Source organism: Cololabis saira, chromosome 6 (genome assembly GCF_033807715.1).
Source record: "Cololabis saira isolate AMF1-May2022 chromosome 6, fColSai1.1, whole genome shotgun sequence".
Lineage (NCBI taxonomy): Eukaryota > Metazoa > Chordata > Actinopteri > Beloniformes > Belonidae > Cololabis > Cololabis saira.
This window is the reverse complement of record NC_084592.1, coordinates 9,093,601-9,109,019: the sequence shown is the minus strand read 5'-3', so window position 1 is coordinate 9,109,019 and position 15,419 is coordinate 9,093,601. Positions and strand designations below refer to the sequence as shown.

At 42.0% G+C, this 15,419-nt stretch overlaps 2 protein-coding genes across 2 annotated transcripts; one reads left to right on the top strand and one right to left on the bottom strand.

Moving 5' to 3' along the window:
* Positions 1-42: 42 nt before the first annotated feature.
* Positions 43-7,712, top strand: dbr1 (debranching RNA lariats 1). Its single transcript, XM_061723223.1, has 9 exons — positions 43-197; positions 2,244-2,588; positions 2,680-2,804; positions 4,228-4,308; positions 4,418-4,503; positions 4,620-4,844; positions 4,950-5,027; positions 5,123-5,268; positions 6,675-7,712. The coding sequence occupies exons 2-9, from the start codon at positions 2,392-2,394 to the stop codon at positions 7,405-7,407; spliced, it is 1,671 nt and encodes a 556-aa protein (XP_061579207.1). The 5' UTR covers positions 43-197; positions 2,244-2,391; the 3' UTR covers positions 7,408-7,712.
* Positions 7,713-8,171: 459 nt separating this feature from the next.
* Positions 8,172-15,382, bottom strand: rab5b (RAB5B, member RAS oncogene family). Its single transcript, XM_061723225.1, has 6 exons — positions 15,263-15,382; positions 12,053-12,348; positions 11,798-11,949; positions 10,301-10,423; positions 10,014-10,107; positions 8,172-9,913 (listed from the first exon to the last, which is right to left on the bottom strand). Exons 2-6 carry the CDS (start codon positions 12,216-12,218, stop codon positions 9,798-9,800), a joined length of 651 nt encoding a protein of 216 aa, XP_061579209.1. The 5' UTR covers positions 12,219-12,348; positions 15,263-15,382; the 3' UTR covers positions 8,172-9,797.
* Positions 15,383-15,419: the final 37 nt, after the last annotated feature.

The following is a 15,419-nucleotide window of genomic DNA, read 5'->3' as shown; positions in this document are numbered from 1 at the left end:
CTGCTGCCGATTATCAAAGAAATGTAAAAAAAACCGCTTGCAAGCCCGCTGCGCATGCGCTTCCAACGCTAGCAACGAGGTGGGAAAATTGGTTTTAGTTTCAAAGATCTGACATAAACATGTGTTTTAGAGAAAATCTGAATCGATGTGGATTATAAACGTGGACAAATACGCTCCTCAGTTAAACACTAATTCATGTAAGTACTTAGCGTGTTTGCTTTTTTGCACTGTTTGCCGTCAGGTCGTTAATGTTACGGTTATTTACCACGCTTCCAAGCTAGCTTTCGCTTTGTTTTTTTAATCTCTTTTATTATTATTATTATTATTAGTGCTTCGGTTGCTACTAATCTTTCTGTGTTGGACAAGATATTTCTTAATGCTACACATAAGTACAAAGTAAACCTGCATCCCTATCACGTGCACTAACGTGTAAAAGTGGTTTCCAGGTGGAATAAACATAATAGTCAATTAGTTCAAACTATTTAAGCAAATATCCACTGAATTTTGAAGCAATATTGCGTTTATCGAATTTAACACAAATACATCGTGTATTTCCATAGTGATCTTAAAATGTGGATTAAATACAATTTGACGCTCAATAAAAGTGATTCAAGCCAAAGAGCTAATGCTGGTGGAGTCACGCAAATAATCCCTGGAAGGTTTTGGCCAGAAACACCAGCCAGACCTCAATCATTTAGTTTTATTTGTCTTCTTTTTCTCAATTTATATTTTTTACCGTTGACAGCCGAAACTGAATAATGACTTAAATTCGATTAATTGCACTGCCCTTGTTTCTGGTAGTCTTTTGAGCAATTTTATTATTATTATTATTATTATTATTATTATTATTATTATTATTATTATTATTGATTTGTAAAAAAAAATGTGTCTAGTGCTCCATAAACAATTCTCCCACTTTGAACCTGATCCTGGCATTCTTTCATCAGGGAAGAAAATAAGAAAATTTGGCTTTAAAGTATATTTATGTAGATGGATAATCTCAGTTGACCAAATTAAGCAATTCCAGATCATAATACTGCCCCCATAGACTTGCACAGTAAGCATGATTAGTGCATGCTTCAGCCACAGCTCCTCACACTCATGTACGGATCATTCATCAGCAGGATAAACCTGGACTAAGCACACCATAAGACCTTTCTCCTTTGCTCCGAGTACTTCTTAATGCCCTTATGTTAAGTGGTTTTCTTTAGGCTGCAAACCTCTTTGGTCCCAGTATCTTTAGTTCTCTATTGTGTGTGTTGTAATGCCAAATGTTCAAATGATCTCCAGTCAAAATCATTCAAATATTTTTTTCCTACCATAATTCTTTGTTGAAAATTACATTTTATCACCATCCCTCCAGGCAACATGGTGGATGGTTCCTAAATTTAGTGGTTTCAGTGATCTCCTCCATCACTCTACAACTGCGGGATGTGATTTCTGACCTGTTGTTTAAGAATGAAAAGCTACTGGCTCCATCAGAGTTAAATAGTTTTCTCTTAGCTGAAACATAATAATCACTACAGTATTTTTCTAAAAGAGGCCCTTACCTCATTGCTTCCAGGTGGCAACATTTTTAGCCAGGCTAGTGTATGTTATATGTAAATTGATCAGAGATTAGTCACAACGATTACAATAGTATCAAATGACTCACAAATATGCATTAAATGGACATTCGTGAATTTATTTTTTTGTTTGTTTGGTTCTGCATTGGCTCTATTTAAACTAGTATATTTTTGTATTTCTGTGTGAAAGAATACATGTCATATGAACAAGAACAACCAGAGAGCATAGCCAAACAATCAACACTGTAATATGTTAGTTTTGAAAACTTTAATTTGACAAAAGGGTTCACGATGGATGCCAACATTTAAGTTATGAACGCTATCTTGAGTCCCTTCGGCATCTGCATCCATGTTTTGTTTTTTTTACTCAACCATGTACACTTCTGCTTCATCTGGACCTCTAACCTCCTCTTGAAAAAGTCAACTGGGACTGCCGAGGACCAAACTTTTATTATTGTGGTGAAAAAGAACAGCCTAAGGAGATCAGAGCAAAGGCATCCCTCTCTCCTCTTGCAGACTCACCTCTACAGAAAACATACTTTGAGCTTTTGCAATTGCTCTACTTGTTCTCAGTGCTTTTAACTACATGTATTATTCAATACTTAAACCAGGGTTTTTATTATATTGAATCTTGAATGTTGCTCTTCACTTGTAAATTAATCTTCATGGTTTTTCCAGTGTCTCTGCAGATCACTGAACCTCCAGGAGGCTGGCTACACTCAGGTGACACAGACAACTGACGAACCTTCAGTGTGAAGGAGATTTTTTTTTTTTTTTTTTTTATTGGGTAGGGGGGGTTCATCTGCAGCTCACCTGTTTGTACAGCATGAAGATTGCAGTAGAAGGCTGTTGTCATGGAGAGCTGGACAAGATCTACGAAACAATTGACTACCTGGAGAAAAAGGAGGGGGTGAAAGTGGAGTTGCTGCTCTGCTGTGGAGACTTTCAAGCGGTGCGAAATGAGGGAGACATGAAGTGCATGGCGGTACCAGCCAAGTACAGGCAGATGCAGACCTTTTACAAGTGAGTTGTTTGATCTCGTCTGTTTAAAAAAAAAAAAAAAAAATCAAAAGTCAGGTCCCGTCAAGCTTTGCTATTACTTTTGGTTCTGCAGATACTACTCTGGGGAGAAGAAAGCTCCACTCTTGACTATTTTCATCGGAGGGAACCACGAAGCTTCCAACCACATGCAGGAACTGCCCTACGGAGGCTGGGTGGCACCCAACATTTATTACCTGGGTAAGGACCAGCAGGTAATCCAGGGGCCTGTACTACGAAGCAAGTTCAACATATCCAGGATATCTTTTCCTTATCCAGATTCACTAAGCGGGACAATTGCAATCACGCTAAGCGGTCACACGACGGTGGTTATCAACTCGGTATATCAACCCAGGTTTCTCCAATCTGGATATGAGCGCGTGCACATAAAAGGGGCGGTGTTTTCAGCGCATGACCAATCGCAAGCATGGAGAATGTAGCAGTAGACATTTCTGCAGCAGTCTTGCGTTTCAGCAGCTACCAGAGATGGTTAATTAAATTACGTTCACGGAATCACGACAAAAAGGCAAACACACGTCTTCATCTTTGGTCAAAAGAATCCTGAACTCTTTTTTCTTTCTCCGACCGTGTATTGCGCATGCTCAGAACAGTGCGCGCAGGCACGTTATAATATCATCCCATCATGTCATTTAGTTACAGCAACATGGCTTTGTAACTGGTATATTGTCAAATATACTTAACAGAGAAGTCCGCTGTCAGAGCCGCTTATTTCAGTAGCGAAGAGCAAACAATAATTTTACGGAAATATGATGAGTATAGGCATATAATACAGGCAAAAAGCAACACAGTTGCAGCTGCAAAATGCAGGAAAGACAGCTGGCAAAAGATCGCTGACTGTATAAATGCGTAAATTCATAGGGATATAAACATCACTGCCCCATCATTAGTAGCATAAGTAGATCTGACTATAATTACAGTTGTCTATTCTGTTAAATGCATGTGTTGCTTAGATGTATTCGTATGGCGTGTATGACAATTGTAGCCTCATTCCTTCAGCTGCAACCCCAGCGGAGTGAAATGCACATGGGAGCAAATAAAAAATAAATATAAAAACATAATTCAAAGCGGTAAGTAGGCTCACTTTCATATCTTAGAAGTACAACAAGTACAAGGCTTTAGTGTTTCTATCACTCTCTGTTTTAGGATGATATCAGTATACAAAAGCACAATGAAATAGCATTGACATTACTTGCAGCAAACAGAAAAAAAAATGACAAGAAGAAGACAGGAGGGTCCCTGAATACGCGTTCTCTTCGGAGGGATCCTCTCACGATCCGCGCACCAAGCTCCACTGGATTCTCTTCGAAAGGGCATGCCATTTTCCAAGAGAGCTGATTGGTCAGTGGGCGGTGCTTTTATACCCGGCAATCTGTATCTCGAACATAACCTGCTCCGGAGCAGGTTAGCTGTTCAGCATAAGTTACCATGGCGATGTACCCCGGTGAGAAGTGAACCACCGTCGTAGTCCTGAAAACCCAGGGTTAAACCTGAAGTTACCTCGCTAACCCCAAATCCCGCTTCGTAGTACAGGCCCCTGGGGTCTATATGACTGATGGGGCACAAAGTTGACTCATGTCTGACTCAAGTTGACTCATGTCTCCAGGTTATGCTGGTGTTGTTCGCTACAAAGGGATAAGAATCGGTGGTTTGTCTGGAATCTTCAAATCACATGATTACAGAAAAGGTATCTATGTTTTTCTTTTTGTTTTGGATAATTTTGGAGTATTTTAATGTATAGATTGTATAATAATGTATAGGTTAACATGGTTTACAAGAAATGTATGCTCTTTAAGGTCACCACGAATTTCCTCCGTACAATCCCGACACCCTCCGAAGCGTATACCACATCAGAAATATTGACGTTTTCAAATTAAAACAGGTAGATATAATTTATTAAACCTATTAAATTCGTTTTCTGACTGGCTGAAATATGGATGCCATTTTGTCTTTATCCAAATAATGTGTGTTGATGTATGGATTACTGTTTTGACAAAGATTCAGATGCCCATGGACATGTTCATGAGCCACGACTGGCCTCGTGGAATCTACTACTACGGATGCACAAGGGAGTTGTTGCGTAAGAAGAAGTTTCTGCGTCAGGAAGTGGAATCAAACACTTTGGGAAGTCCGGCTGCCGAGGAGCTTCTGGCTCACCTCCAGCCCAACTACTGGTTCTCTGCACATCTTCACGTCAAGTTTGCTGCTGTTATGCAGCATCCGGTAAGAGTGCTGCCAGTTTCATCAGTGATGGTCACCGGTGCATTTCGAAAGTCTCATTCCAAACGCAGTCCTTAGATGTCTCACACAAACTTTGTTGTGTTTTAGCGCAAAGGTAATGCCGCCCCACGAGTAACCAAATTCCTGTCGCTGGATAAATGTCTGCCCTACAGGGAATTCTTGCAGGTCAGAGAGGATTTTTTTTGTTCTACAAACTTCACAGTTGCGATTCAGTTATTTACAGTTCTAAACATTCAACTGTGTGTCCTTGTGTGTTTCAGATTGTGGATATTCCAGACAGAGAAAGTTCATCTGAGGGTCTGGAATATGATCCAGAGTGGCTCGCTATTCTGAAGGCTACCAACAATCTACAGAGGACCAGCCCCCGGCCCTGGAACCCCCCTGAGAACAATGGCCTCCATGAACGGTACACAGATATTTACAACTAAAATGAGAGGCAGATCTCACTGAAGCAGCCTCAGTGTGATCTTTTATAGTCCCCTTAACTGCAGACGTCTTGTTTCCCTGTTTTCCAAGTAGCCAAGGTGCCACAAGTGTAACGTTGCCTCCACGTCAAAGCACGTTGTAAATTATAAAGTTTACAGAAGATTGACTATGAAGAGGATTTAAAGAATCGTAATTTACTATTATGATTTAAAAAAATCTTAACAAGCATTGAAGCATACAAAAAAGACAAATGAGCAAAAATGCTGAACATGGATGGATGGATGGATATGATCATAAATGTCAAATGTGCATTTTACGGCTGCAGCTATCGAATATTTTAGTAATCGAATATTCTACCGAAAATTCCATCGATTAATTGGATAAAACATATTTTTGTTTAGTTAAAGAGCAATTATATATATATATACATAAGATGTTAGATGTTAATTGACATTACTAAGACTAAATTATATAATACAGTAAGTTCATGGATGTGCATTTAAAAACCCTGAATTTATACCAGTTGACCAAATTCATCGCCTTCACTCAAAAAACTAAGGATCTTACCAAGAAATGTTCTTATTTCTAACCTAAAAATGCCATTACACCTGATAACACACATAACTTAAAAGATTAGGTGTTTTTCCCACGTGTTTCAATTGAACTTTCATTTGTGTCAAGCAAATTTTAAGTTCTAGTTACGGTAAGTTTTAAGTTAAAGTCTTTAAGATGTTGAGTTTTGGCAGTGTTCAAAATAAAATTATGAGACCTGCTGTATTGGAGCACATTTTCTTTTAGTTAAAACTGTAGCGGGAACAGAGGTTTAGAGGAACCTATGTATGTACCGGGTGAAGGCTGATTTATGGTTCCGCGTTACACCAACGCAGAGCCTACGGCGTACCCTACGGCGTAGACTCTGCGTCGATTTAACGCGGAACCATAAATCAGGCTTTAGAGGGGGAACATATAGAAGAACGGACCAGAAGAATATAGAGTGGATTAAAAATAAAAGTTAAGCACTGAGCTACATGTGTCTCCCGTCTGGGCCATTGCAGACTAATTGCCTGAGCATGGCTTGTTACAAAAACCAAACATATCCGCCGCCTCTTTCTTCCCCCTTAACGTGCGCGGCGTCAGCGCGTTGTGCCGCATTTAATGTAGTCCGGGCGAAATACCCTGCTTTGGGCTGGCAAAATTAAACGATTCCTCGAGGCAGAGAAAATTCCTCGATCGTTTTTTGTAATCGAATTACTCGAGGAATTGTTTCAGCCCTATTGCATTTACAGTTTGAGTTTATTTATTTAAACTAGAATTGATACTGTAAAAACTGGCCTTTGTCACTTCCTGTGTACGTTAACGTTGTCATATGGACTGTCTGCCCGTCAGGTGGGACTTCAGAGCCTCAGAGGCAGCTTTGATGCAGGTGGTGGAGGATCTCAGCGGTGATCTCACGATTCCCCAAAACTTCTGCCAGACCGTACGGTCCTATGACCCCAACAATCCTCAGCCGCATGGCACACCGAGCTGTAACGCCAACCCTCAGACGACTGAGCTCTGTGCCAAGTTAGGCCTCACAGACATCTACGCCCATGTTGGGCAGGGTGGCGGTGAGCTGGGCGGAGCTCAGAACACGAGAGGGGAGGACATCGACGAAGACGGAAGTGTAGGAAGTGCAGATGAGCCAAGCGAATATCCGTCCGATACCTCTGGGTTGTCGAGCTCTCTCAACCCTGATGAGATCACGATAGAGGATGAGTGGGAGGAAGAGGAGGAAGGCGAGTCAAAAGCACCAGAGGGGGCAGATAAGGCCTGTAAAATCCACACACCTAGCCACATGGTGCTACCTGAGCCCAAATGTCACGCCTCACCCACTCCGCTGTCCCAGCTTATGAACTTGCCACCCACCTCCCACTCTACTCCAAGATTTGACCTGGCTCAGAGTGAAGCAGAGTGTGAGGGTGAGGGTGGGGACGGGGACGAGGACCTCATGGCAGCACGCGTCCTCAAACGCACCAGCAATGAGGGCGGGGAACCAGGCAGCAGAGGCCCCACTCCCAGAATCAAACGGAGGAACCAAGTCATCTACGCAGCAGCGGACGATGACCAGAGTGACGGTTAGCGCTCAGGACGAGGAGACCGCTCAGAGGAAACATTTGAATCAGTTCAGAGTGATTACTAGGACTTCTGATGAATTAGTGTAGTTTCCTGCCTTTCATACAGGTGCTCACACAAGCTGGTTAAAGCAGACGCAGGTAAAATACGCCCTAGTTTCTCAATGATGTCTACAGAAAGGCAGTAACAGCTGTGAAAACATTTGTTAAAATATGGTTTTATATGTTTTAATCAAACCACAAAAATTTTAGAAAAGAGATTTGAGTTCTATCTTTTGTATTTGCCATTAAAGATTTGATAATATTGATGAAAGAGGCTAAACACATTTAAATACTTGTTTTCCCCAAATGACAAAATTCTACATCTGTAAAACAAAGAGCATTGCTTCAAATGTGGGTGCTGACTTAGAAGTGCTCAGCACTGGAGCAGTCGGAGAACGTGGGCGTCCACAAAGCTCAATACATTTTTTAAAAAACATCCTTCTTCCATACCATCAACGACAGCTAATCACCTAACTGTCTCCGGTGTAAAATTCACAAAAAAACAGATTTTTTATATATTTTCAGAAATCCTATTAATGGATGAGCGCTGAGAGGATGCATCCTCCCACAGCACCTGTTTTTTCAATTTTATGAACTTGATCCCGAGCTCAAGCAGCGGGGTCACACACCTCTGTCCGGGCTCTCGGCTGCGAAAAAGAAACAAATGACCATCAGCTCTTGTGATACCGAGGGTGCAGAAGAAAACTCCAAACTTCTGAACACCGAAGAATGAACTAGTGAACGAGTTTATTGTACATGTTGTGCTGAAAATGTCCTGCAAGGAGAAGCATAACCTTTTTATAGCTTTCACTTGTACACCAAAATTATTTTTTGTTTTGATGGTGAGTCTGAGAATAAAGCAAAACACGATTCTTATGGACACCAGTATTTTGTTAAAATCAAAACAGATTTATAACATTGATTAGAGTCCTTTGAACAATTCATTCCAGGTTCACGTGTGTGCTCTTCTAAGATCAACAAGCACTTCTGTTGAAAGACAATATAGAACATACAGTGTTTTCTTTACATCCACACTAAGAGCCAAAACAGTACAGCCTAATGACGGGGTGCCCAAGTTGTTATGAAGGTACAAGCCGATGTCAAGGACAGTGTTTGTTTTCCTGCTCTCGGGCTATGAAGCACACACAAAAGGAAAGAAAAAAAAGCCCCAAACAGGATTCACAGAAAGAAAACTGGGATTAGGCACTTCTGTTTTTTTTTGTGTTTTCATCAATGCTATCCCCTTTTTCTTCACTCTGAGTTGAACTAAACTCTGAGGATATAATTGATCCGTTAAGTTATCTAAGATCACTGACAGCGCAGCTTCAGAACAAGACAGATGAGGTACGAGTACGAGATGGCAGATGTGCTTCCACAGGGCAGGGAGGTCCACTACGAACTTTAAAGCCTGTTCTGCCCTCTTTTACCTAATGAACAAAACAACAATTCCCAGTGTATCAATTGTACAAACACATTAAAATCACCTTCATCACTCACTGCACCCACATATCGGTTTAGAACATTTACTCCAAGCAATAACCTCATTTTTTGGAAACTGTTTGGATTCCCTTCTGTAGAAATTTAAAGACTTCCAGCTACTTCTTCAGCTCGTCATATACTCCAAACCCCGTCTAGTGTTGTACAGCTCTCCGTATCCATAGCCATGCACCGCACTTCAACAAACTTTCATAAATCAAACAAGTCAAGTCTTAAATAAACTCTCAATAAATCAGCTTGTTGATCTCAAGGGACAATGTTGAGTTCGTATTTGGACAGAAGGACAGACGATGGAGGGTTGCAGCCAGCAGGCAGTGAAGCCTAAACACTGTACTATAAATACTTTTGACAATCTGTGCCGTGGCCCTTCCGGGTTTTCTGGTCCAGGGAAGGTCAAGCATGAGAGGAGAGGGCTTGCGGTCATTCCGGGGGGTGCAGTATGTGGCATTATTCACAGCAGGGTTTGATCGCTTGGTGCAAGGCCGAGAGAAGATGAAATTTCATTATTAGTGCTAATTACATCAGGCCTCCCACCTCTTCTGCTAATTTTATTTTCCTCCTCTTAGTCTCAGTCTTTGCATGAAAATTTCAGACACAGAATTGGAGCTGTTGGTCCAGAGACACATGATGAGAAACATCACCTCTGTCCTTCATCTCCTGCTTCACTCTTCCATCTCTCTCTCTCCTCTGAATCTTCCATCTTGGCGAACAGGAGGATGGATGCAGGATATGGGGGGGGGTGGATGCTGGGGTTTCTCCACGTCAGGCTCAACCCTGTGAGTCGGTTGGAGGAGACATGATGGCTGAGGGGCTGTGGTGCTGGGTGGGTGGTGGAACACGGCCAGGGGTCGGTGGAGGTCTAGTTCCCACCGCAGCAGGCTCGGGTGGAGTGGGCATCCGGGTCCTGCAGGTTGACTCCCCGATGCCGCGCTGCGTGTGTTGGGTTCTGGGTGTCTGTTTTTGGCATCTTTTTTGCTGCAACAGAGGATAGATTGATAGATATCAGCACGGGAAGGGAAGCTTTTTCTTTCTGAACCAAAACTCGGACCGACAACGTTAAAGCGAGGACGCCTACCGATAGCCAGGAAGAGCTCGTTCACGTTCATGGCCGTCTTAGCAGACGTCTCCATGAACAGCAGGCCAGTGTCGTCGGCGTACGTCTGGGCTTCCTTAAGCACCAAGATGTTGGGTGAGTTTATGTTTTTAATCTATTTAAAAACTGTCACCAATCATGAACATTTTTAAAGTTATGTCTCTCGCAACATTACACTTAACTGCAGCTTCTTAAACTATCTGAAGAGTGGATTTGAGTTATTTAATATAACATATCAAGTCATTTGTTCAAGTGAGCAGGAGCGTTACCTCGTATTCTACCAGCCTCTTCTCAGCGAGGTCGGCCTTGTTTCCGGCCAGTGCAATGACGATGTTAGGACTGGCCTGCCTCTGCAGCTCCTTCACCCAGGCTTTGGCTCTCTCAAACGTCTCCTGCACAAGTAAGTTCAGAGATTAGAGGTTTCTGTGCATGACCAGCACATGCATTTTTCTTATTCAATGCACCAGCTAAGAGGCAAACCTTTCACCTCAGATACTAATATCAAACTGTCCGGGTTATCTGTCATCTTTATAAAGTCGTGTGAATAGTGCAACCTTTTTTAATTCAGTGGTTTTACAACTTAATGCCTCGTGAGAAGTAATTTGTGCTGCTCATCACTCTGAGGATGATTATAGTGGACATCATCCCCAGTACACAGCAAACAAGCAAATAAAACATCTAGGACAGTGTTTCCCAACGCTGGTCCTCAAGGCAACACTGTCCTGCATGTTGTTTCCCTTCATCATCACACCTGATTCTAATTAATGGTCCTAATTAGCTTTTCATCAAGGTCTGCACAATTCTGATGATGACACAGGTACTTGTGTCACGGTGTGCTGAAGCAGGGTAACATCTAAAACATGCAGGACAGTCGGTCTCGAGGACCAGGGTTGGGAAACACTGATCTAGGAGAATGTTCTTTTGACACAAGTGGAGATGTTCAGCTATAATACAGACTGTTGGTGAAAGAAAGAAAAAAAACCAGAATATAAACGCATCACTCCAACCGCAGATCTCAGTGCTGCAGGGTCGATGATTTGGACTTGGTTTGTAAGTATTCTGAGAACCTGTTTCTCAGTCTTGGTCCTTGGAAACACGTTTGTGTTCTCCCTCTCCAAGACAAATGACTTGCGCACACCTTGATGACAAGCTGACGACTTGATCCGCTCGTTTGAAATTAGGTGTATTCGAGCGCGGCGGCTTCTTAAACGTGCAGGGCAGTACTACCTGACGACCAGGACGGAAAAGCACTGTTCTAGAGACAAACGTGCTAAAGTTCGGCTGACGCCGGATTATGCAACGGGACAACGATCCCGAACACACCAGCAAATCCAAAACAAACAGCTGAAGAGGAGAATCAAGCTGCTGCGACGGTCCAGTCAATGTCCAGACCTCAGCCTGACAAATGATGATGATGCGCTACCTCAGAAAAACAGCATCATACTAAAAAAAAGGATTAGGATAAGTTATTGCTACTTATGATGGTGTCCATGTGGTGCTGGATACTTTTTTAATAAACTGTTTCTGTATTTAAGCTTCTTCAGTAAATACGCTGTTGTATTTGATCTTTTCCTGTTCATTTATTTTAAGATTTGCTTGGGACCAGATAAATTGTCCTGATACTTCCCATCTTTAAACTGAGACCGGGTGTACTTTGTTTTTTTTATTCACATGACTGTCAAAACGCTGACAGTTTCACTTTCTGAGTGTGAAGTTGAGCTAAATGAGTCATACATGTCAGGCAACTGATAAATTAATCTACATACTGGCTTGGTGATGTCAAAGACAACAATTGCAGCCTGAGCGCCACGGTAGTACATGGGAGCCAGGCTGTGGTATCGCTCCTGTCCTGCCGTGTCCCAGATCTCAAACTTCACCGTGGTGTCATCGAGACACACCGACTGGGCCAGGAATGCAGCTGGAGACACACACACACACACACACACAGAGGAGAAAAGGATGACAACTGCATGTTGTTAACAGTCCACCATCATCATGTGACGGGCGGCGCAGCACCTCACCTCCAATGGTCGTCTCCTGGAACTCATCGAACTGGCCCTTTACGAAGCGCAGCACCAGGCTGGACTTGCCCACGGCCATGTCTCCCAGCAGCACCAGTTTGAACTGGCATATCTTGGTCTGCGGGAGTGTGCCGTTGGAGCGGCCACCGCTCCCTCTGGAGCTCATAGCGTCCTGTGCAGGGGACAGCGAGGGGCTGGGCCTCCTCCCTAAAGTGATCAGCGAAGCAACGCCACCTCCCGAGTGGACTGCAGTCGACCTGCGCTGAAGGAGTCTGGAGCTCTCCCGGCGTGTCTTTCTAAAGAGGGGAGAGGTCTGGTTTGGCACAGTCTGAAAGCAGTGAAGAGTGGCTCCGAGTCTAAAGACTGCAGGGGTGACTAGCAGGCATGCAATCAAGGAAAACTGAAAACTCAACCAGATCTGTTGCATCTGAAGCTGAAGATAGACCTTCTCCATCCAAACCAGAATATGACTGAAGCCATTTTAGATTAGAGAAGAGTGTAACTGATGTTATGAATAATTAGAATAGGATGTTTGTTATCAAAGCAAAGGTTCATCACAACACGATTGGGTGCAACATATTTATAGAATATGAGAGTTAAAGTATTACTGTGGTCAACTATAATCTAACCGCTGGACTGTGAATGTTGCAGAATTGATCGCTTGAGTAGAAAATTAGCACATTTCAAGCTTTAGTTGAAGCAGAATCTGAACAAACGTGGGCTGCATCATTTGTCCAACTGGGAAGATAATCAGACACAATGAGGATAACATCAAATGTCTCCTAATTCTTTATGCATCTCATTAATATTGTACCGTGAAATGTTATCTGGAGATTTCTTTTCCCACTTTTTCTCTGCCTGAGCTGTTGCTTGAAGTGCAAACAAAAATGTCTATGAGAAAGAGGGAAAGATAAGAAATAGGGAGTGATCCTCACATGGAGATAGGCCATGCTTATGGAAGACCTCACTAATTAGTTTATTCCTAAAACTCATCCTCCAAATCTTATGATTACGCTTAAAGATGAAATCAATACACAAATTATACATTAAATTAAATAATAATTCAATTGTTATAGAATTAATTTTCCAGCAGAGATTAATAAAGTGTTTTTCAATTGAATTAATTATTGGAATGATGATAAACAAATTAAGTCGGTCTTAAATGGCACTTTTGAATAATCCAGTTTGACATTTGATGCAGCTTCATCTAATCTAAAACCACAAGATTCATGCTGCAGTCCTGCAGTCCTCAAATTTTACATCCCTAACCCACTTTAAAAATGTAATTTTCAATGCTAAGCATTAGTTTAACCCTAGTAGGTCATCTGGGACTTTTTGTGTTGACCACAAGTCATTTTTCCAGCAACACACTGGGAACAATTCACGACCCTTTCAGGTTGTGAGAGGACAAAAAAAAGCCCAAACAAAGTGCTATAAAAGCTTTACAGATCAATATTTGTTTCCCTTTTTTTCTGTTGGCACAAATCTAATTAAAAACATAATCAAAACTACCAAATATTGAATCATTTTAATTATTTGAACCCTTTAAATGCAGATATGTTTACATGATGTGACTGTTTTTAATGAAAAAGAAAAAATTCAATAAACTGTTTTTCATATATTACTTTTTTCTTTATTGTAAAGATCATTCTTAATTATAAAAGATTAGTAACAACATGGATTTTGATGCACTATTTTATATTTTCCATTTTGTTATATCCTTAGGAAATGACTCATTTTTACAGCTATATAATAAAGAATTGGTGAAATCTCATGGTAAACATTAAAAATAACAAATGTGACTTTTTTTCTCCAAAATTAAACCCTGCCATTACATGATGTGTGATTATATTGTGTAATAGCTATGAAATGTAAAAAAAATAAACTTTTTTTTAAAGGTTTTAATGAAAGTCACTTGGACCTTTTTTTCTCTACTAGTCTGTAATATTGTAAAAACTATCTCCAGTCCCACAATGTTTCATTTTGTTTTAGTGACATGTAATCAAATGATAATTTTAAGGGTTAAAATGATCGAAATTCGGCTATTTGGATCAGGGCTGACATGGACTGGAAGATTTGAGCAAAGAAATACAAAAGTGGGGGATAAAATTCATCTTTAATGTTTTTTAGCAGTTTTGGGACAGGACTTTTGTCCTCTAATGACCTGAAAGGTTAGTAAATTAAAGTGGCCCACAAGGTTAAACATGTGTATGAGAAATTTTGCTGCACATGACAAAAAGAAAAAAGTGTTATGATCGCCCGACAAGCAGTAACAGCAGTTTTCACTGTTCTCTCTGAAACCTCAGGTCAATGTGGACATTACATGACAGGAGCTATACTGTGAAGGAATATTTTGACCCTTTGTTGAATACGTTTACTGACAAGAGACAGCAATGTATTTTTGAGAAGGAAACCTCTGAGGCTTCACCCTCAATCCCAAACACTTTTCTGTATGTTTACCAGTACCAGTAACAGAAGACTCTTCATCTGCCTCCATGAATACTAAAGATTACAGTTTTATAAGGATGGGTGGAGTTCTGATAAAGTCCCACACAACCCAAGATAACAACAAGCTCTTGCAGTGTAAACACTACAAGAATGTTATAATGTAGATCTTCACATGGAGGAAAGGAGATGTCCTTGTTTTTCCTCTCAATGACCACTGTGTTCTGGTACCATCTCACCACAGACGTGGGTTTCAGAGCATCCGTGAAGACAACAGATTAGATTATACACAGAAGATGGAGATGTGACATGCAGCACAAGCTCCAACTGTCTGGCTTTGCATTTTTACCAGCCAGAAACTCAGACATGCGCAGAACAGCGGCCCATTCCAGCGATGACTGAAGGCCGATTTATGGTTCTGCGTTAAAACGACGCGTGGATTACGCCGTTGGCTACGCGGCGAAGCGCACCATACGGCGTAGGCTCTGCGTCGATTTAACGCAGAACCATAAATCAGGCTTCAGCGACCCCCCGGCAGCCCTCCATCACTGCGGCAGGTGACCCCCCTGAGCACCCCGGACCACGTGACCCCCCCTCTCCTCCATGAGCGCTATCAGCTCAGCTGATCTTATCTCGTGTGCTAACGGGACACCGCTCGGTTCCGAAGAAACGAAACCCACTCTGAAACCTTACACTGCGATGTCTGGTCAAATACCTGTCCTTGACAACACGCTCCCACTAAGAGCCCAGCGACGGGATATTTACCTGTTTTCAGCAGCGTTTCAGCGGAGCAGGTGTCGCAGCCTTCACTGTTGTCAATGTAGCTGCTCTCAGCTGGCAGAGAGAGGAGCGTTGACGCTTCCTGTAATGCGGCGCATGCGCGCTGACTGCCGCATTGTCAACCTGCGTTGGGGGGGTGGGG